We start from the raw sequence: 23,156 nt of genomic DNA, 5'->3' as shown, positions 1-23,156 counted from the left end.
GCCTCTCCGGACTGTTTGAAATGCGTAACACTTCCTGAGCCCGAGTTTCCACTGGCTGAAAATAATCACCAAAGAGAGAGAAAGAAAAAAGGGAAAACGTCTGGAGTGTGTTGATTTAGCAGATTTGTTGCTGAGGTCCTCAGAAATGGTAGCGTTGGACATGAAGAGATTGTATCCCATGTCTCCTGCTGATAAAACGTTATCACTGTCACAGGAAGCTGTGAAATCAGTGTAGGAAAAAATAAAGTGATATTTTTGCTCTTCTGATGTTCTCACGCTCGTGTATCTACTTCTGTAAAGGTCAAAATGCAGACTCTCAGCAGTAAAAGCCACAGTGCAACTTTAGTAAAGGGGCACTCCACCAGTGTTACGCATTAGGTTCAGTCTACTCATTATGACTAGTGCTAAATGAGTCAGTAAAAACAGTTGTATAAAATCCTCCGTGGCTCTGGAGTGAGCTTTACAAAGTCATGAGGGTTGTTGCTTATACCCCTTTCCCACCGAGGACTCAACCGGGGTTGGTTGTGTGTATGAAAGGGTTAACCCGCGTCGATCGACTCGCCTTTGCGACCCAGGTCGAGAGGTGGGTCAGATCAGGGTTGGACCAGGGTCGATTTCGATGTGAATTGCACGGACCAGGGTCGCTAAGAAACGGAGCGGGACAAACCTTGAAAATGAGGGCGCACAGTCCGTGACGCAACTGTCACAGGTCACCGTGGCTCATAAACAAACGGAGCACGGCAGGAGGAATGTTTTCAGACACACCTGAGGTGAACGACGGACGAGAACAACATGGATGTGTGGCAAGACATCGAGGTGCGGGAGCTGCTGGCCGTTCACGATGAGGAAGAATTTAGCGGTAGATGACGGGACGGTGAGGGACAACGTAGTGTAACGTTAAACGAACATAACAAGGCTGCTGAATGAGAGAGACATGCACCGTTACGTTACACAAAAACACACCGCATTAATAGTAAGCCGACCACCTCACGGTACCACCAGATGTACGCGCATCTGTCTTTAAAGCGTGTTTGTACATCTTCTATTTGTAACGTTACCTTTTTAACTTCTTATCTTTTCATCTTTTTCATCTGTGCTAAAAGATCCATCCGTCGCCTGTTCCATCTGTCATAAAGTAAGAAACACAGTCCCAGTTCATTACATTATCAAGCTATTAGCAAACTTAATGAAATATAAACTAATTTCATTATATTTGGACGAGCTCTTACATTATCCAACAGTTGCCACATGTCCAGCTGAACAACCTTTGTAAATGTTTCCTTTATTATCATATTAGATAACACAATGTAGTCTGATATATGATATAAATGTCTATCTGTAGATAGACAGAGGAAAAAAGGTTCATGTTGATGAATAGATACTGTAAATCTGTATGTTTCATGTATGATATTGCATACATTACAGCTCCATACATACAACATAGTTAAACATTTTATAAAGCTAAAAATGTTGTGTGTACTATATTTACACTGTATCCCAAAAACATGCATCATTCTGTGACATTTTATGTTTTTGCACAAATTGATGATGCCTCTATCATCTCCTCTCTCTTTAATCCTCCAGAGGTAATTATAACCTTTTTGGTCACTTGAAAATGTCTTATTCAGCGTTCGGTTGCTCTTAGCTCCACCCTCTCGTGTCATTTCTGGTTGCAAAAAAACAAGACGGCCGTGCCCCAAAAACCAAGATGGTGTCAGCCAAAATGAACCGGCAGTACACAAAACCAATGGGTGACGTCACGGTCACTACATCCACTTCTTATATACGGCCTATGATTGCATAATGGGAAATGTAGGATCCAGCATTTTGGCTCTCTTCATCCTCCCATGTATCAATATTGATCATTCTTTGTGTGTGTGTCTTGCAAGCCCCTGTAATGTATACAAGTTGCAGATTAATGCTCCATCTAACCTGAGAGTTTTCTGACCCACATTACATGTGACATCTTGATAATCATCACTTATGAAGTGGGGGATTTGCTGGTATTTGATGTTCAGTGCAAAAACTTTGTGCCTTCTTAACTGAATAGTAAGTTTGTCTGTTTGATTTCCCCAAATGTTGCTTGAAAGATATGTACATATAGGCGTGTTTCTAGCTGTGGGTGAGAAGAGAAGAAACTCATAATGAACAGAAGAACTGCGGGTGCACTTGTTTCACGGCTCCGTGTTCAGCGGCGGCGTGTCAGCCGGGCGTGCAGAATTTAAAACACAGGCCCTCCAGGTGCTGGACTGTCCACTGTGAATGAGCAATGAAGAACCCCTGACAGAAACTCCACAATTTGGAAGTAAAATCTGTACGTAAGGAAGCATTTGAAGGTATTCTTATTCAGAACAAATGACTCCTCACTGACAAACTCTTGTTCCAGCTTGTTTAATGCCCAGACTGTCAGCAGTGAGGGAACAAACAGGACTAACAGGTACAACTGTTTGGCTGCATTGGATTGCAAAAGCTGTTTAAAGAAAATCGAAACAGACCTCCATTTCTGCCGTTGCATTTGTGTAGTAAAAATAAAAATAAATGAAAATAATAGGGTTTCTTTTATACGTTTGCAGGTATTTGTTGTTAGACTGTAAATAAGCAATGTACAACCAAACTCTGATTGAGACGTTTTCAGACGACCAAAAAGGGCATAATTAACTTTCACTGTCAATCACAAGGTAGCCACACCCTGTTGTATTGAAGAAGACTTGAAAGTAGTGATTAAGACCATAAACTCATGTTTACAATGTTTACTGAGGTAATAAATCAAGAGAGAAGTAGACTCATTTCCTCATAGACTTCTATACAATCAGACCCCCCCGCCCCCGTTGGCTATTAGAAAGAATGCAAGTTTAAGGCACTTTTCAGACCCAGAGGTTTACCCAGTGGTTGATGCATAGTAATGGCCTCTCTAGCCTCTCCATTTTGAAATCACATACATCTTTCTGAGAGGTAAGTATCAATCAAAGAGAAAGCTCTTTCGCTCCCGCTCTGGAATCGGGCCACTAAAAATGAAAACAGTTCATAATGCCTGGGTCAAGAAGCCGGCAGAAAATCCATCGGGGGGGAGGATGGAGGGAGGAAAAAGGTGGTGATGCAGAAAGTGAGATTTAAAAGTTTTCTGGCAAAGCGTTGTTGAGTCTCGCTTCTTTGAATGAGTCCGGGGTGGAGGAAGTTTTCAAGCCCAATTCTTCTTAATCTACAAGGAGACAGGTATCGACTGTTCCTCCGAAGTCTGAAAAACACAAACAGCACGAGAAAAAAAGCCTCCAGATAAACAAAGAGGTTTCAACAAAGACTATTCCTCCACAATCAAAATGCATTATTTATAGTTAACCATAGATCCAGTCTCCAGTGCTCATAACTGCTTCTGGTGGAAGAGACAGGGAAGGGGCATTGCATTCTGCGGCTGACCAATCAATGGTGTGATTAATGGAGCTAATTTTACCTGGACACTGCGGATCATTACTTCCTGCTCTCCATCTCCTCCTTCCTCCTGTCTATATGGAAGTCAGCGTGGATAATGTGTTTGCTTCACTAATGAGAGTCCCGCCGAGAGACAGAGGACGGTGGAGGGTAAAGCCGCGGACGACAAGTCTTCTGGGACTGCAGCTTGGCACGCAGAGTAGATGCTATCAGCAGCAGCCGCTGAAAGCAGCGCTGCGGCGTTCACAGTCGTGACCTTCTCCACAGTGTCCACCCCTGACAATGTGTTGACTTGAACTGTTATCCTGCATACCTGTCTCGTAACAATATTTCACGAGGCTAGAGGATGGAGAATTCTAGCCTCTGAATATGTTATTTCAGTGACTTTTTTCACCATTACAAGAATAAAATTGTAGAAAGAACACTAAATCAAATGAAGGTAATTCACAACTTGAACTCAGACAAATTGGTATTGACCTTAAAATGTGAATATGGATGTAAAGAATCACTAAATGTTTACAATAGTTAGTAATTGGTTACGTTTGCTCTGCCTGTCATGCATTCTAACATATAGTTAAAAAAGTCAGTAATTTTTTAAACAATGCTTGGTCTCAGACAGAAGTAGACAAAAGCAGGCTTGTCATTTCTACCGGGCGACCATTGATTTTGTATAGCCGCTGTAGCTAGTTAGCCAACGTTAGCCCCATGAACTTGGCTTCTTCTTCAAGGTGCTAAGCGAGATTCGGAGCATTTCTATTGCCTCTGTACGGCTCTCAACATCACGACGGCTCAGCCGGCGGCTCGCAGCTAACGGCGCAAACAGTGGAAACAACGGCAACAATGCTGACAGAGCTAACAGTGTTAAAGTGAACCGGAGGGTGGGCGCTACTCTTCCGCGACAACGTCGACGGTCAGAACAGCGTTATCAGCTTTAACCGCCATATGAGAGCAGTGCAGAGCAGCGGCCGTCAGCTATCCAGTGGGGCACGCACACATGCACGAATATGCACTAAAAACACATGCGGTCGGCCCGACTATGTCAAGAAAGCACGGAGAAGCTCGGATTACAACACACACACAGAGCGAGAGCGACTTCATTCTCTGCTCAGGTAGACATTACTTATATATTTACATAGCAAATTGTTGTTTGTTACTATATTAATACTCTGGATATCATATAAAGCACCTTTAACATAACCTGTAACCCCACAAAAAGAAGTAGTATTAAATGTCATGGCCTAGAAAGTAACACTGGGTTAGGTTAGGGTACTATTGTCTAGGTTGTAAGCTAGTTAGCTGGACACGCTAATGTTTGCAGCTTACAGTAGAGCCGACAAGCACATTGTTTAATCCATTCCTCACACTTTTGTCTTTTGTTTTTGGTACACCCTCCATACTCTTTATAAAGAGAGCTGGATCCCCATGCACACCGCTCTAACCGGACAGGCTTGCTAGTTATGGTTGCTAAGCTATGATTGGACAATACCGTTTGAGATTCAGTGAATGGCCAATTAGCAGTGTAATATGCCTGACACTGCAAAACACATACAGCAGCAATTATGTGATGCAACCTTAGTTTTGTGTTAAAAAAAAAAACCTTGACAGTTGGTGGCTTTTTTAAAATGTTTTTACTCTACTTATAGTGTTATGGGCTTGTGAAGCCCTTTCAAATCACAAAATGCATTGTGGTTAAGATAAGGTCAACATAAGGTCAAAGCTGGTTTTTCTGAGCCATTGCAAAGCTGACATTTTGGACATATTCATCCAACAGCAACAATAAGTAAAGCATCTCTCGTTGACCTTAACCTTGAGCTCAGTTTCAGGGTCGTATGTGTGATGCCCTTCTCTGTGACTTTAGGTTGGATGGCTGCAAAGGCCACCTGAGACCACTGTTTGAAATACGACTGAAAACAAGGAACCTCCGGGGCTGGTTTTCTCATGACGACCCCTACAAAATATGAACTTGTGACCCGTGCAGGAGAGGAGAGAAAAAAAATAAGCCCACAGGGGCTTGTACAATAGATGTGTGAGGCTGACAACATGAGTCAGCTGAGCTCTGTGACTCCATTAACTGTTGAGCTACTGGATTGTCCCTTCATGAGGAGTATAGTACTACATTTCTTCCTTTCTCTAAATCACTATTTAAAGGAACAGTGTGTAACATTTCGGGGGATCTATTATCAGAAATGGAATATAATATTCATAACTATGTTTTCATTAGTGTATAATCACCTGAAACTAAGAATCCTTGTGTTTTTCTTACCTTAGAATGAGCCCTTCATATCTACATAGTGAGCAGATCCTCCGACATGGGTCAAACTAAAAAGACAAAGTAGGCTACACGTCAAATAAATTTTTCCTAAAGACGGTTTCTGGCATTTTAGGTAATACCTACCGTGCTGATGAATGTTCAAGTGTTATTTTTTCAGATTCATTTTGTTTTAATTAATTATTTGTTGCCATAAAAAGGGCGTGAGACACCATGATTGGCAGCTGTGAGTCTCTCTTGCTGACAAGCTGCGTCCATGCTCGGCTCGCGATTGGTCCAGGTGGGTGACCTCGATACTGCGGCTCCACTGCCCAATCACTACTGCACCGGTTCTGGCTCCAAATGACGTCAAAATGTCAAGATGGCAGCTCCCGTATCTGGGATATTTTGGCTTCACTTAGTGGGAGGAAGTAGAGACGGGTCGTCCATCTTTATATACAGTCTATGGGACAAACCAAACAAACCGTAGTTTTCCGAAGCACTTGTGAAACTGTGGTAATGTGAGCCGCTCAGTGCAAAACCGTGGTACCGCCAACTGCCGTCTGACTTCTGTTCCTCCTAAAGAAGTGTTATTATGGATAGGAGTGAGTGGAGGAGTACTCAGTTGGTTGCAATCTGCAACCGCACCGTCAAATCCTACACACTGCACCTTTAAAGGGATAGTTCACAAAAAACATATTTCTACCGTATCTCTAATGGTATCCAGCCATGCAGATAGTCTTGATTTTATTTGGTAACGTTGTGAGGTATCCATCATCATCTGAGATTCGAGCCACCACATCAATACAATGAAGGTGAAAGGAGATTTATTTCAGGTGCATTGAAAAAATTTGATTTTTAAGTTAAAACTGCACAAAGTTTGTCAACAAAATGCATTTTAGAGAATAAATTCTTATAAAATATACCTGCCAGGCTAAAATGTGAAGGAGTGTGCCATCCTCCTTTATTGAAATGTATCATTATTTTTATATTTAGTGTTAAGTATTAGCTGTAGTGGTGTTAGTAGTAGCTTGCAGAAGTTTTAGGTAACATCGGAGTCCTCAGAGTGGGGCAGCTTTTATAAGTGAAATCAGTGTCAGTATATAATGGAGCAGATGGTCTTCGACTCTTAGCCTGAATCTATATTACCTTAATCTACATAGTAAGATAATGCCTGCAGCTCCAAGCTCATCAGCCTGATTGGAGGTTGTGCCATATTGTGCCCTCAGTACCATTAAACCAAATGCATAGTGGGAGGGATAGCAAATGGACGCTACAGGGAGCGAGCAAAAGTACAGAAAAGAACTATTTCTTTACTTCATTTGTGTCTGTTCTGTATTAAACTCTCGTTTCCATTGCGTCTCAATCCATCAGCCCCATACCACTGAAGTTAATGATGTGAACATAGCACACATAGCCGGAGACAGCTGGAGAATCAGAAAGCTCTCAGTCAAAACATGGTGGGAAACCTAAACAAAATGTCAGCAATTAGAAAAAAAGAAAAGAACCTAATACTGTTAGTGCAGAAATACTTTCAACAAAAGCATAATGTGTCTCATTTTGAGTGTCTGGAATGTACAATATGCCCTGGGTGTGTTTTCATAATGCATGTAGGTGTTATTCCAAGCAGATTTCAGGGAGAAGGTGCACGGCCGAAAAACCATTTGGAACCAATGATGGGAATGATAGAAATTGGAAACAGATTACGGGCCCGTCTGGCCCGAGCAGCTCGTTCAAAGCCAGCGGACACACAGAAGTGGGTATTTTCTTTGTGGATGCAGAAGCCTGGCGTATTGCGGCATTGATTTGTACATTCAATATCATTCTACGTGGCGCTGCGTTAGAAACTTTGGCATTTCATCCTCCATCTGAATTCTCCTGTCCTTACGGAGGTGCTTTATTGCTGCGGAAATATGAAGATGGTACTATTCCGTGGTACGAGGAGAAAGGCTCTCTGCATCTGAATGGACCTGGGGGAGATTGGAAGATGGCTTTCATTTGTAACACTCCACATAGTGACAGTAACTATTCTACTTCTCTACACACACAAAAAAAGAAATGAAAAAATCATGGCACGGCTCCGTTTACCTCTTTGAAGGAATGATAGAGGTTCTCTAAATGGATGTGGGAGGACTGACTTGAAAGGCTGACATATGATCAAGCTGTGAATATGTAAAAAAGGAAAGGAAAGTTGACAAAAAAGTACATTTTAGTTCCCAGGTATGCTTCTTTCATATTCAAATAGATAAGTTGAAGAAAAGTGTATCCAAAAACCTGCCGTTTCTTGATCATCTGTAACTTTTTTCATGTTGAAGCGTCATGTAACGACCGAGTGGCTGTATTCCTGCAGGGAATGGCGGCGGGTCATGACCATGCACGCATGCATGAACACGGGCACGAACAAGACGAGGATGCGTGGCGACATCTTTTTCAAATGTATTTATTGATCGACAGAGCGGAGCTTCCAAAGATGGACTAAAACAGAAGAATGATACACAGAGACATTCAGTGGAAAAATGGTATAACAAGAATTGACATTTGTTTGAAATGGGTGTCATCAGAGTGCCTCCCCACGCACGATGACATGACGGGACAGGTCAATTGAGCGTTCGCTAAGCCCTGTCCTCCATAGTTGTTGTGCCTGTCAAGCGTTTTCTTCTCACACGGCACACATGCAGTTTATAAAAATAACGGGGGCAGTTTTTTCCTCTCTAAATTCATAGTCATTTTTGAAACAATGGGTCTTTGATTTCTGACAGAAGTAAACAGAAGCAGGCTTCTCATTTTGGGTCGGTGTCAATTTTGTCAGCTGAAATGACAACTGTTGTTACTGATCAGCTAGCTAGCTATTTAAGCTAATTTTAACTCCATGGAATGGTTGAAAAAGCTCTTAATGTTTCCAATTTACTTGTTTTATAGTCATGGAAATAACAGAAACAGCACTGTTCTTGTATTGAAGTGTAAAGAAAGTTAGTATTATAAGCAGGCCTGTTATAAGGAAATATGTAATGTCAGACTATTTCATTCCAACACAAGCCTGTTTAGCTGCTTAGCTAACATACTTGGACATGACAGAGGTTAGATCTATGCTTTATTGTTCATATTGTCACTTTTAATGACACATTACATAGGCTGGGTTTACTCAAAGGTGTTCAATACGGAATTGGGAGCATTTCTATTGCCTCTCAACGTGGCGACGGCGAGCCGCGACTCTTACGGTTACCGCTAACGGTGCTAACAGCGCTGCAAACAAAGGCGAAAGTGCTGACAGGGCTGACAGAGCTAACAGTTGTAACCATCACATGAGAGCAGTGCAGATTGTCAGCGGTGAGCTAACCAGTGGGGCACGCTCACATGCACGAACATGCACTAAAGGCACCTTTAAACTTCCCCCAATTCAATAAAGAGCAGCACAGAGCTGCTAACGTTAGCCTAAACTTTGTATCCACGTCTGGCTTCCACCAGCCGATTTCACTGCTGTCAGGCTATCAAATAGACGTTATCAATCACTATAAGCCCTATATATGTGGGTCAGTAGGGGCCTACTATACCCACTAGTAGGTTTTATCATCTATTCACATGGTAGATCACTGAAAGAAGGTATAAAAGAACACAACGGTGACCTCTAGCGACCGTAGTAATTATGACAGGAGCAAAGGGGAAGTTAGGTGCTGTAGTATAGACAGTGTGAAAGGAGACCGGAGTCCGCATCACGTGTGAAACCAAAAATGTGTAGTTGACTTTTTGATTGTAGTTATTTTAACCCAAAACACAATGTTTTTCCCTAAACTTAACAAAGTGTTTTTTTTTGCCAGAATCTAAAGAAGTTGTAGTTTTATTGCCTAAACCTTTTTTCTTTGCCTACACCTAAAAAAGTAGATTTTTTTTGCCTAAACCTAAAGAAGCCCTTTTGTTTGTGTTCAAAACGTGACGTTTCATTCAGTTTCACAACACGTTAGAACGTGTTGCTTTTAAGTTTCACTTTCACTTTTACAATGTAGTAAGCGTAGTAGGCCCCTAATGACCCTCATCTATGGTGCTTATAGTGGCAGATAACGCCTATTTAATGGCCTGATAACATTCAAATCGGGTGCTTCCACGGATAGGAAATACTACACAATGGATGTGCTTTTTTTTTTTTTTTTTAACGTAACAAATTTAGGCTAATGATGTGCCACTTGGCCTTAGTTACTACTGTACTAGGCAGTAATCTAGTTAGCCTGACATGTTAGCAATTGTAGCTTATGCTAGAGCAGACAAACACACCATTCATTTCAATCCTTTTTTTTTGCTCTTGTGATTTTGGTTTAGGAAAGGCAAAAAAAAGACCTGCCGTGCCTGGTTACTGTTGCTAAGACTGGACAGTCGGGGGAGGGGTTTAGCGAACAGTCAATTTTTGACAATGAATGAGCTGAAAAGGAGGTGCTGAGATGTCACACACATACAGTACACACCTTAAATGTCATCACATTAACATAATGATCCAACAAACAATGAATAGAAAAATGGCAAGAGGAGATGCAAACAACGCTATCTCTGAATATGGATGATCCACTGGCCGCCCTGCTGCAAGAGACAGTACAAATAAACAACCATTATTTTCTGTGTGTGTCTCCTGTTTAACCTTTTTTATCAGGGCCAAAGCAACAGCTTGACTCCTGCTGACCTTCAGCAAGCTCCTTTCAGCTGCTTCACTGTGCCACGCTAATAACCAGCACTAGGATATACTGTCCTTAACCAAAGAGGAGCCATTAAACAGTGCACTGTAAGGACACGGGTTAAATGAAAATGTATTACTTCGGTTGCCGTTGTAATCACTCAAGTTTTGAGCCAATGACAGCAGGAGGAGGAGGAGGATGAGGAGGAGGAGGAGGAGGCGGAGGAGGAGGAGGAGGGCTGACAAAAATAGCACCGTAGAATAACAGCCCTGGCCAGTGTAGGTCAGTTTAGCACCAATATTTTAGCCTGGCAGTCGCAAAAGAGACGGCTGGGCCCACAGGGTTTGTCCAGGCTCCAGTTGTGAGGTTGACATGCTTGCAAACACACACACACACACACACACAGTCTGGTAAGCATGCACAGGACCAAGATGCAGAGGCTGAGACACAGACACACCGAGGCTGGCGAAGCAACATGGCGTTTGTGGATCAACATATTACTTCTTTAAAAACCCGCACTGCTGTTCAGAGCATGCTCACACATGTACACAAATAGAAGTAAAAGAAAAAAGTGCTGACGGATATTTTAAAATGAAACCTCATGTATTACTGCTACAGGACTGGTTCGTACAGTACACGCATCTGTAGGGAACATGAAGCAGAACACAAATAGGCACACGGACACACAGTCTGTATTTACAGGGATGGAGAGAGAATAGACAATGAGTAAGAGCCTTAAGGAAAAAGCACCGATCTAAACATAGCCGAGCATATAATGCCTTTGTCCAAAAGCAGATTGGAAGCAATTTCACCACTGAACAGTCCTGTGATGAGAACCGATAAAGTGTTATCCCAAAGAGTGTAATTTCATCACACACACACACATACACATACACACTCAGTGACCACAGTCAGCAAACTGGCTTGACCTCACCTTCTTTGTTGTAACTGTATGTCAAAAGTGTCCCGGCAAAGCTAGAGTAAACACTAAAAACCAACATGTTTCACTTTCACAATCCGCAATAAATGCCAGCGCTGCACCGCTGGGATCGTACATCTAAAAGCACTGATTTTTATCACTCCACCCAAAAATACAGCAGCACACAATACTGTAGGACTGCTGAGCTCTCAGGCCCAGATCAACACACACTTTTCTCTAAATCAAATGCTACTTTTTTTATTTGTCTTTTCTTGCTGCTGGCTGAGTTTATCTCTGGAGTTCAGAGTTCACCGAAGTTTGAGCCAGTGCCTTCATGCACTGTAGGTCGGCCCTCTGTCTGCACTGTTTGCACAACACTGGTTCCAGCCAAGTTTCAAGTTGCTTAAAGTCCAACTGAAATCACAGTTAGTCGTCTCTTTTTGTAGTAAAAAATAATGTTAACATGTTTTTTTTTTTAATGTGTTGTTGAAAAGTTTTTAAGTATTAAAAGTAAGAAAAAAGGTCTTTGGGTAAATATCAGCCTGCTAGAGGGGGGTCTCGGTGCGTTTGATTGACAGCAGCTGGCAGGCTGAGCCCCGGCAGGGGAACAAGACACAAAGTAAACAGAGTAGCGCTGTAGCGTGTACATATCATGGGCAGATAGCGGTGTTGTTAGTGGTGTTGAAGAGTAAGGACCACACCAGCATCTAACCAGACCCAAGTGAGACCCAAGTGACATTTGCAGTTACGTTTACATGCTGTTTCACGTACTGCAGCTGAGAAGCTGACGTTAGCAGCAGTGGAGGATGTTTGTTTTGGTGGCTCATTCAACAAGCTCAGGTGCAGGAAAAAAACGTGTGTTCATGTATGCGAGTTAGATAATAAGGTGACTTTAGCATGAAAGCTAATGTGGTGGTTGTAAAAGAAACATCATTGTACTGGTCAGTTGGTTGGTCCACCACTTTCCAGACTGAAATATCGAAACAACTATTGGATGGATTGCCATGACATTTTTTGTACAGCTAGCCATGGTGCCCAGACGATAAATCCTAATAACGTTGGTGATCCCCTGACTTTAACTCAGCATCAACAGGTAAAATCTAAATTTGTTCAATACTTCTCATCAGTCTCAGCTGTACTTTGTATTAAGTGCAAATTAGCAAATGTTAGCATGCTAAACTACGATGGCGCACAGGGTAAGCATTACGCCTACTAAAGATCGGTATGTCAGCATTGTCTTTCTGAGAATGTTAGCATGCTGATGTTAGCACATAGAACTGCACACTACAAAATATATTTGCTTTTTTTCATATCTTAGTAAATCATCATTAGATCAACTGATTGGTACACACGAGTGCTTGTTTCAAACCAAACCAATACCACACCACTGTAGGGTGCACATCATCCAAGAATCACAAGCAAACACACAGCCAAATCAGATGTGGGGGAACACATTATGTACAGACAGCCCAGACCAGCACTGAACACACACATACTCTGCATGCAAGTTAAAAGACGAGCAGAGAGTTCGAAGGCAGCTCTTAATCATATATTGATCAATTTATTCATTCTGTCAGGACACGTTTCCCCCGTTGTCCCAAAGTCTTACACAAAGAAGTCATTGTGAGATGTCCAATTTGTTTTGACCAGAAAACAGGAAAAGAAAGAAAGAAAAACCAGTATGTGATCATGAAAACAGACACACATTCAAAGACTGCTCGCCATGCCAGCGAGGACACTACAGAACGGTTGGTTTGCTTGCTGAAGCCAATTTCACTTTGCCAATTACCCATCTAGATCTCCCAAAGATTTCCCAAATGTACCACTTGAATCTTTTAAAGGTTTTTTCTTAGATTTAATTGTACCTGGAGGTAAAGGGAGGGAGGGAGGGGAACACTTAAAATGTACAAAAATAAATGCAAACAGTATTTTCAAGAGAAAACTTCCCGCCACGTTGAGCAGAACCGGTTGTTGGATGTACAGTAAATGCTTGCATGCACGTTGACACAGGCACTGATCTTGACTTGGTGTCTCACTTTGTGGGTCCTCAGTCAGGAGACAAGAGCATTCTGGGAACTGTGAGCTCTCTCAAACAAGGCAGTCAACAGGATTCTTTTTTTTCTTTTAAAAAAATGGTCTGTCCATTCACAAATAACCATTTTGGATGCACATGTCTTTAAACTGAGGGGAATTATGGGCCATGGACAAAACAAAATAACATCAGCAAATCCAATAACAAGCTCTCAAGCTCACAATTAGCCTGATTTCTGTCGTATGGAAATGATAACAAATAGCTTAACACACAAAAAAAATAGTGGCTTTACTCCAGAACCTTCCCGACATCTTTGCACGATACAATACATTACTCTCAATACAGGCTGACCCTACTGTATATTCTGTCCAGAATGGCTCAGCAAGCCAGTGCTGAGAATTCTGGGTAATAAAAACCATAAAATAGCAATCACAAGAAGCTCTCAATTAGCTTCTTTTTTACAAACAAATAAAAACAAACAAACAGAAGCGGTATACAAATTAAAAAAAAGAGAAAACAACAACTCCAAGAACAGCAAAACCAAAGCACAAGTAGTATGATCTATAATTAAGGCGAGTTAAAATATTGCAGAATAATTTGGCCCCTGTGTCTCAAACAGACTGCCACAACAGTCAGAGCTCCCCGACTCTTAATCGCTGCAAGGATCCAGAGAAGGGAAGGAAAAGGGATGAACTGAAATGAGAACAAAAAAAAAAAGAAGAAAAAAAATGTAATCCTCTTTGGAGAGAAATTGATTTTATTTGGTTTCGTTTGGTCTCTTCCTCAGGAGCGTGTTAAAGGGAACGGTGAGGACCTCCTTTCTCAAAAAGAATTCAAATGCAAAAAATTGAAATAAAAACACTACAGAAATTGAAGATCGGCAACGTGATTAACTCGTGTTTATCTTTTGAGCGCGGTATGAAGCTGGAGGAGGTGGGGCACCGAGATCAGAAAATATAAAAGTGTTGTTTCGTCAACAACCTGATATGACAGATGACAATGCAGTGCCCTGTGGGAAGAGTGCGTTTCCTCCGTGAAAGTCCTCTTTCTGATTAAGAGCAGTCGGGCGAAGAAATAAAAGAAGGAATGGGATAGGAAGTCAAGTTTCTGAGATACAAAGTGATACTGATCCTCCTGTTTTTTTACAGGATCCCCCACAAAGTGTCCCTCTGCTCCCCTGTTTGTTAAAAAGGCTGAGGGTTAGCGGAGTCATCTTTAAGTCCTGGGGTCACCTTGTGTGTGAGGGGGTCGCCGACAGGTTGTTTCTGAACGAAGGTATCAGATCACCCAAAAAGGAGGAGGCGTGGCTGTTTTCACTAAAGATGTCCCAAAGTCCACAAGTCCTCCTCTGTGAAAGTGGGGGGTCTGTCGTCTCTCCCGCCTGCCCTCGCCCTCGCCCCCACCTTCTCGTCTCTTCCCCGGCGTTTCAGACCCATTCCTGCATGGAGCGTTTGCAGTACAGTATGTGGCGCGGCGTGCCCTTCCTCTTGAACTGCACTACGGTGTAGACCAGCACCAGCAGGCACAGCGCGAGCACGCAGGGGATGACGATGGCGATGGCCTTCACCGTGTTCGCCTCGTTGTCCAGCTCGATCACCACGTCCGAGGTGCCGTCGTCGACCGGCGGCCGGGCGGGGTCGACGGGCGTCAGGTCGCAGCCCATGAAGTCCTTGAGGATGGAACGCGGGTAGCCCGGCTCCACTCGGAGGAGCTGGTTGTTGAACTTCCAGTACTCCTTACCCTTGTAGAAGTAGGTGTAACCTGAGCGGAGGAAACAGAAGAAACAGAAACCTGTGAGTTAATTTAACAGCAGGCTGAAAAAACAGCGTTTCACTGCCCTCTCCGTCTATAAGATGGTGTAAAATGTCGATAAGTGTTTCCCAAAGCTCAAAATGACGTCCTCAAATGTCTTGTTTTGTCCACAACTCAAAGATATTCAGTTTACTGTCATAGAGGAGGAAAGAAACAAGAAAATATTCACATTTAAGAAGCTGGAATCAGAGAATTTTGAACTTTAAAAAAAAAAGAAAAGAATCGATTATCAAAACAGTTGGCGATTTATCACAAATAACTAATCGATTAATCGTTGCAGCTCTAGTTCAACGTCGGTTTCACGTCTGCCACACCCAGCAGTGATGTCACAGTGTGCCGACACACCCTGGAGTACACTTCTACATCACTGCAGCAAGTTAGACCACAGGAGGTTGGCAAAAAAACAGGATTTTTAGAGGGTGTTTATAGATGCTCTTTAAAACGTTTGACATATAAAACCCACAATTAGAATCAATGTAAGCCAAAAGAATAACTGGACAACGAGCCATCGCTCTCTTTTTAAAATATACTCAATTACACTTTACTTCAAGTGATGGAAAGGTCGCCAGTTTCAAGTGTCTTATTGGCAGAATATATAAATATCAAAGTCAGTGGTGAGAGATGTATTCAGGTTATTTTAATTCAGGTTTCTTTAATTAAAGTGGTACTTCTCACCTTTCACAATAAAAGCCCTAGACCTTTCCATTCATTCACATCATGTCGTTTATTTGTTACGCCCCCGGTGTGTAAAGACCTTGACAGTGCATAAGTCAATAGAGGCAAAAATGTACTTAATGTATCAAAAGTAAAAGCACTTGTTATGCAGCAGATTAGCCCTAAGACTTATACATAACATTATTTTAATATAATTAGAGATGTAGTAACGTAAGCAGCATTTTAATGTTGAAGCAGGTAATCCAATCTAGCTAACCTTAACTACTTTACACAGCGTTTATTTGATGACAATGCATCCTATCTTTTAAGATGATCATGTGTTTTATGTGGAAAATCTTAATGTGTAAAGTAACTGGTACACAGAGCTGTCAAATGAAAGTAATGAATAATACTCTGTGAAATGTAGTGGGGTAGTATAATGTTATTAATTAGATAATAGTACCTTGAAATTGTACTGAAGAACAGTACTGGAGTAAATGTTCTTAATATAACCACGTTTTCCACCACTGATCTTAGTGTTGGAGCCATTTCGGTTTGTTTGGTTGCCAAAACACAGTTCAATTATTCCTCATAAACACCTTAAACATACTAAAATCTCTTTCCCTGGCAAGCGGCGTATCTGAGTTTAAGGTTGTTCATACAGTATGTTCGCCAAGCAGGACAAAGTTCAGCTCACTTTCAATTCAGGGAGAGCATCTTTTCTATTTAAAATATTGAAAAAAGAACTGATTGAAGTGAAATCGAAGTGACGACAACCTGCCAGTGCCATAAAACAAGCGCACCTCAAACAATCGTGTCTGCCGCTCTGCTGTTGAGCCATCGTTTTCCCTTTCAGCTCTATTGTTCGGCTGAGATGTCTCTGACAGTCCCTCGGGACTAATTATATCTGGTCATAAAAGAGGAAACACACCCAACCAGGAGCCAAACCCCACAGCTAATATCACACAACAGCACAACAAATGTCATCTCCAAGCAAGCTGCTGTGGCGCTTTTCAAATCACAAGAGTGGCAGGGTTTTCTTTTTTTTACGGGGATGTGTGGGCAATTGTCCCGATGTCACACAAATTCATAAGTCTACTTACACGGTGAGTCAATTTTTGATGCCCTCCCCGAGAGAAAAAAACACTTCTCGCAATGAAAATGGCAACAGACACTAGAAAGTATTATTCAAACACATATACAACCATTCCAGCAAACATTTTGACAATGAATAAATTGTAATGTGACAATATCAAGTTTGAAAAAAAGGCATAAAAAAGGAGTGAAATGACATTTGGGAGTCTTAATGTGACAACTTTTCCTGTACCTTATTGTGAAAATGTTTGAAAATGTGTCTATTTGGGTTAACACTGAACCTCGCTGCCTTCTGCACTGTCACTGTCCCTGAAATGCTCGTTTCGGAAAATATATTCAGTGTAAAACTGAGCATGACAGCCTGGCTGGATTCTCAAGCTCTCCTCGTCCTCGCTGGCCCCCTCAACACTTTGTTTCTCGCGATTTATTATTCATGATGCACACTCCTCTCGGGGAAAATAGAGGAGGAAATGCTCAAATTTTCCAGTCAGATGACGAGACGGCAATTAGGTCATTCTGTGTCAGATAGAGGTTTTTGTTTACATTCTAGGTTTTTGCTCAAACGTTATGTATATGCTGTTAAAAAAAATATGTTCTGTAAAATATTTTGGCTGAATTGTGAGAATTGCATATTTATTCTGCCCCTGGGAATGTTGTCATTTTTGCCCCCTGAAAAAAAGTCTTAGACGGGAAACCATTTTCAGGGTTCAATATCTTTAGAAATAAAACTCCTCGAGCCATGAAAGTAGTTAGGGACACAGACAAAACGGTGTACAACAGATCCAAATATTTTAAAAGGTACAAGCAGATGTCATATTTTTCATTACTGGCCCTTGAAAATGGAAGAAAGTGCAAAATAAGCCTCATATCTTGTTCATTTTAAACAGGAAGGAACTTTCTTGGTTTTTTCTACTTGCCAAATCAGATACTGTTTATTTTAAAGCTCCTGAAATTTGGTCTAACATCAATCAAATACTGTATTTTTAGCCAGAAGTATGTAAAAGTCCATTTGTACTGTATATTTGGGGGATGGCCTGGGGCCCCAAAACCACCCATTTAGCCCTTTTGTTCCCAATTTCAAGGGCCAGTAATGAAAAATATGCCATCTGCCTGTGCCTTTCAATCATTTGGATCTGTTGTACACTGATTAGTCTGTGTCCCTACCAAGTTTCATGACTTAGGAGTTTTATTTCTGAAGATATTGAATGCTAAAAATGGCTTTCTGCTTAAAACTGATTTTCTTTAGGGGGCGAAAATGTCAACATTCACAGGGTCAAAAAACATTGCACTTTTTTTTATGTCAAAAAGCATACACATAAAGTCGGAATAAAATATAAAATATAAACAAAAACCTCTATCTGATTTGACACAGAATGGCTCGATTGTAAAAGCCAGGGCTTCTTAAATCACTTGTTAAGTGAAGATGTTTTCTGGAGAGGAAGTGAAGAAGAGCAGGATGAAGCTTTAAAATATTAATCTTGGGAGGAAAGAACATAAAATCAAAAACTAGTTGAATCTGTGTAGTCCCTTTGCACATCTTCTTGTACGAGTTTGTGAGACAAAAACAGATTTTTGAGTGTTTATAGGATGCAACTGTAATTATTGTTCATCTGTAAATTTTATCCATTCAGTTTTCTATATCTGTAAAAAAAGAAATAATAATAATGTGTTTAGGTTTTAGTCCAGAGTCATCTGTTAATATGGAGGCAGGGGGAAGTAGTTAGCATGGCTCCGTCTCCAGATATCTCACATATTAACACGTATCTCTTTCATTTTGTTTTTGTACAGATTACACAAATGAGATTCAAGTTGTTAATTAGTGAGCTTTAGATTTGGCAATTTGTTTTAAACAGTGGAGTGAGTCATGTTAGCCGTTTCCCCCTGCTCCCAGTCTTTATGCTAAGCTAAGCTAATTGCCTCCTAGCCCAAAGCGTTGTGGTATCAATCTTCTCATCTAACTCCTGGCAAGAAAGCCAATAAGCATATTTCCACAAAATATAAAAATATTCCATTAATTTAATTCAACTGCTTTAAAAGAAACACACACAAGTCTTCCTTTCATGAAGAGTCCCAGCTCGGTCCTCAAAACCAGACCGGTTACAGTCTGAGCAACATGCGGTTGTGTCGGCAACGAAACGCAAGCCAATCTACACACAACGCCGTTCAAACTCTCATTTAGAGTTCATCTGAGTATTGTGTTTAGCTGAAGAAATGTAATGGGATATTTTCTTTTTTCCCCCTTTCCAATCTGGCAGCCGCTCCTGCCACACTTTTCTCCTACATTTAACACAAATGAAGTGAAAAGGGAAGTTATTCAGAGACTGAGGGATCCAGATGAAGCAACAGATAGATGAGCACAAACACACAGTATGAATATTAAGAGAGAGGGAGAGAGAGAGAGAGGGAGAGAGAGAGAGAGAGGTGGAGGGAGGATGAGAGGTGAGGCAGCCTGGGCTACGGTGGGTTAGAGCCAGGTCAACGTCGCCCTGGGGCTCCTACTCGGAAACGTGTTGCCTCACACACACTATCATCGGCAGCAGACTCAATTAAGCCCGGTTATCTGGGTCAATGTTATGAGCGTGCCACTTGACACACTTGTCTGCAAACAGCTAGCCCCGCCAAATAAACGCAGGTCGACACATATACCGGGCGGAAATACACGCGAACACCCATCATCCCCTTGGATATCAATCCACCCTTCATGCTCCGATTGATGCCCGCTCCACCTGGCCTCACCGGCAGACACGCCCGGCTACAGATCTGGCAGCGGATGCGCGGAACAGATGGCCTGAGCGTTCAGCACCACCTGCCCTGCTTTTTCCAACCCAGGCAATGCCAAGAACCAGGCCCGAACCCACCTGGCACGATACATCCAATGGGAAAAGCTTTCTCCCTCTTCACACCATCTGACTGGCCTATGGGTGAGCTCTTTGAGACTTCTGAATCCCGCCTCCCCACCCCTTGGCGAGGGCCAACTGGCTTAAACCGGAATGAGCGCCCAGCGGTGGTCTTGTCCTTTCTGCTTTCCACAATCCCGCTCCAACTGGGTCTTATGGCACACTGAGCAGGATGGACTGATTATGGAACATTCTGCTGGTTGAAACAATTCAAAACTGACCTCTTTTCATCTTTCATTTGCTATACACAAACAATCTATCAGTCTGCTTCCCCTGATATTGCATGTATGGAAGCGTGCCACCCGCTAAGACTCAGTATAATAACTGGGGCAAATTTCAATCAATGCAGCCCTGGTTTACCTCCCGCACAGCGTGTGCCAGTGACCAGCTGAAATCAATGCTGCCTGGCACATGAACAGCGCTGTTATTGCCAAATCAGAGTATCGGGCAGGACAACTCGTACCATTGGCTTTGTCGACGAAGGCCCCCTGTGGCGAATCAGGCACACCTCTCCAAATTGTGACAGGCTTGGGATAGCCAGGGTCCATGGTCCTCATTTCCTCATTGTAACGCCAGTACCTGAACAGGAACAAATGATGAGCGGCAGGAAGACAAAGCAGATACTGTGTGTCTGTGAATGCAGCTTAAGTAAATAGGTTGACTTGACAACAGATGGTGTTTCGTTTCATATCTTGTATCTTAATACCACATGTACACTCGATTTGGCTGTTATCAGACCATTAAATAGGTGTTATTGGTTGCAATAAGCACCACACACAGTATGTGGGTCATTAAGGGCATACTACACCTACTACATTGTAAAAGTGAAAGCAAATGTTAAAAGCAACACGTTCTAACGCGTTGTAAAAATGAATGAAATGTTGCGTTTTGAACACAAACAAAAACGCTTCTTTAGGTTTAGGCAACAAAACTACAACTTCTTTAGGTTTAGGCAACAAAAACCCTTGGGTTTAAGCAACAAAAACACTTGGGTTTTGGCAACAAAACTATAAAGTTTTTAGGTTTAGGCAACAAAACTACAACGTTTTTAGGTTTAGGCAACAAAAAAACAACAAAAACTCATATTGTGTTTTGGCTTGGAACACAAAAACACGTTGTTGGTTCCACACGGGGTCCATCACCCTGACCCCATATGGGGTTTCACGCAGTCTATACTACAGCACATGACTTCCACTTCTGCTCCTGTCATAATAATCACTGCGGTTGTAGAGATCGCTGTCGTGTTCCTTTATACCTTCTTTCGGTGATCTACCATGTGAATCGATGATAATATCTACTATTGGGCGTAGTAGGCCCATAATGACCCACATCTATGGTGCTTATAGTGACCAATTAATTACATAATTAATGGCTTTATAACAGTCTAATCAGGTGACATGTCAGACCGTTCTTTTTTTAATCTGTCTCTCACAAGTCCCAACTTTATAGAAGTGCAATACTAAGTTATGCAGCGACCTTCTTGTTGCAGTTTCAAGGGACTTGCAGCTGCTAAATTTCTGAATACTTGGATGCTTTTTAAAGGTTCCTTATTGTTTATAAAAACAGCATTCTTCCTCCATTAGCGCCCCACCTGTCTCCTTTAAAGAAATAGGTCTTGGCCACGTCCTCCCACCACACAGCGGTCTCGATGCTCTGGGCCGGCATGCCGTGGCCGAACTGGGCGATGTCCTTGGGGTATCCAGTCTGCAGCACCGTGTCCTTAAACACCCAGAACTGCTTCCCTGCACATCAAGAAAAACACAGGGAGAAATAAATTAGAAGAAGAAGGACAAGCAACAGCTGGGTTTGCCCTCCAGGAGCAACACGCGAGAAGGGCAGATTTACAAGGACAGATACAAGCCTTGTAACAAATAGCAGGCAATAACCTGTTGCCTTGTATTACTGTATTTGATGTTGATGTTTCCCTAATTTAAAATAGGACACAGACATGGTGACAAGTTCTCCTTGCCCTTGCTTAGAGGTACTCTGGAAACTTTTCAGCGCTGGCAAACTGAGCCGGTAACTGCTCGGCTTGAGATAAAAGAAACAGCAACGACCCTTGTGGGGAAATTGGCGACCGAAGAGTCACATTAAAACCTTTTTTAATAAGTTTACGAACCCCAAGGAGACAAATAAATACCTGAACTTTCGGATATTTTTGGGAGGACTGTAACAATTTAAAAAAACATGTAAATGTGGGTTTTATTTCGTGAGTTTTTTCTGTATGTTCTTCTTTCTCTTTAAATCCTCCTTCCTGATGAGTAAGTAGGTTAAACAGCACGTTTTTGACAACAGCGTGACCCCAGGAAGTGCTTTTCTCCATCACTAGTGGAGGTGTAGGGTGTATCAGGAGGAAGTGAGGGGGGGCGAGTGGAAGAATAGCATGTTGCAAGAGACAAAAAAGAAAGAGGTGGAATGACGAAGGTAGAGAATGGGGAAAAACGAAGGATAGGAAAAATTTAGGCCTGTCAGTCTTTGCAGAATCATGTCTCACACACACACACATACACACACGTTTTACTCTACTTGAACGGTAGATAAACCTGACGGCCTTTTGCAAGGTCAGCTCTAAAGATGACCCGTACAATTTTCTTTAACAAATACAGGAAATGGGTGTGAAATAAAGCAGACATGATCCCAGCGCCTGTTCTCTTGCTTCACAAAAGGCTGCACGTCTGACATTTAGCCTTCGAGAAGTGTTCGCACTACACGGCCGAGGTGAAGAAAGGGGAGATTTATAGAGGGAAAGGTAGGACAGAGCGTTGGCTGAATGTTAAGTGGAGAAGGAGAGACCTGTAGTGGCCTCTTCTTGGAAAGGAAATTCCTGTCATTTCACCTCTTTCTCTTACAGCGCTCCACTCATTCTGGGTCACACTTCCTCTGGCCCGGACACCCACACACAAACACACCACACCCTGAGATTGATAGTCTCCCATCCCCAAAAACTTGATTCACAAAAAAAAATCCCTTCTCTGTCTGTCCTACATTTAATGGGATTCTCCTTTCTTTCTTTCTTTCTTTTTTTTATAAAATTGGTGTCGACTTGCATAGCCCCCCACATAAAAGTCTGGCTCCATCTTCAGAGCTGCGAGGGCTGCTTTGATGTAGTGGCAGCTCTGGCATCTGCTTCAGTGTAATGACTAATCCCCTGCTTGCCCTCAACACTGTATGAAGAGTGTTATATAGGATGAAGATTTGTTCCAGAAAGAGACCATTCCTCCTTACACAGGCCACACACAAACACACACTGTACCGCCAAATGAATCACACATGTGTACTGAAATTATTATGTACAATCATAAACGCATCATAATTTCCAATGTGACCCCTGAGGAGAGATTGCTTAACTTTTCCACGGTTTTGTGTATCTGACCTAAATCTTTTGTTCCTGATTTGTAAAAGGTGTCCAGTTTGA

At 42.1% G+C, this 23,156-nt stretch overlaps 1 protein-coding gene and 1 long non-coding RNA gene across 6 annotated transcripts in view; one reads left to right on the top strand and one right to left on the bottom strand.

Moving 5' to 3' along the window:
• The first annotated feature begins 993 nt into the window (after positions 1-993).
• LOC119480374 lies at positions 994-17,694 on the top strand. Its single transcript, XR_005204902.1, has 3 exons — positions 994-1,004; positions 3,676-3,677; positions 17,650-17,694. It is a non-coding gene; the product is annotated as an uncharacterized LOC119480374 (long non-coding RNA).
• The window catches only part of LOC119480373 (matrix metalloproteinase-16-like), a 167,393-nt gene continuing 154,024 nt past the window's right edge, over positions 9,788-23,156 (bottom strand). For 4 of the 5 annotated variants that reach the window (XM_037756529.1, XM_037756527.1, XM_037756528.1 and 1 more), the window contains 3 exons: positions 21,333-21,483; positions 20,205-20,320; positions 14,710-15,044 (listed from right to left, as the gene is read on the bottom strand). In XM_037756529.1, the coding sequence (XP_037612457.1) occupies positions 14,710-15,044; positions 20,205-20,320; positions 21,333-21,483 (602 nt within the window). Of the gene's footprint in view, positions 15,045-20,204; positions 20,321-21,332; positions 21,484-23,156 lie in introns of all 5 variants that reach the window. The other variant, XM_037756525.1, reaches the window with a different exon arrangement.

The sequence above is a fragment of the Sebastes umbrosus genome, chromosome 21, assembly GCF_015220745.1.
Source record: "Sebastes umbrosus isolate fSebUmb1 chromosome 21, fSebUmb1.pri, whole genome shotgun sequence".
Lineage (NCBI taxonomy): Eukaryota > Metazoa > Chordata > Actinopteri > Perciformes > Sebastidae > Sebastes > Sebastes umbrosus.
Note: the sequence above shows the minus strand (reverse complement) of the source record. Positions and strands in the feature narration are given on the sequence as shown.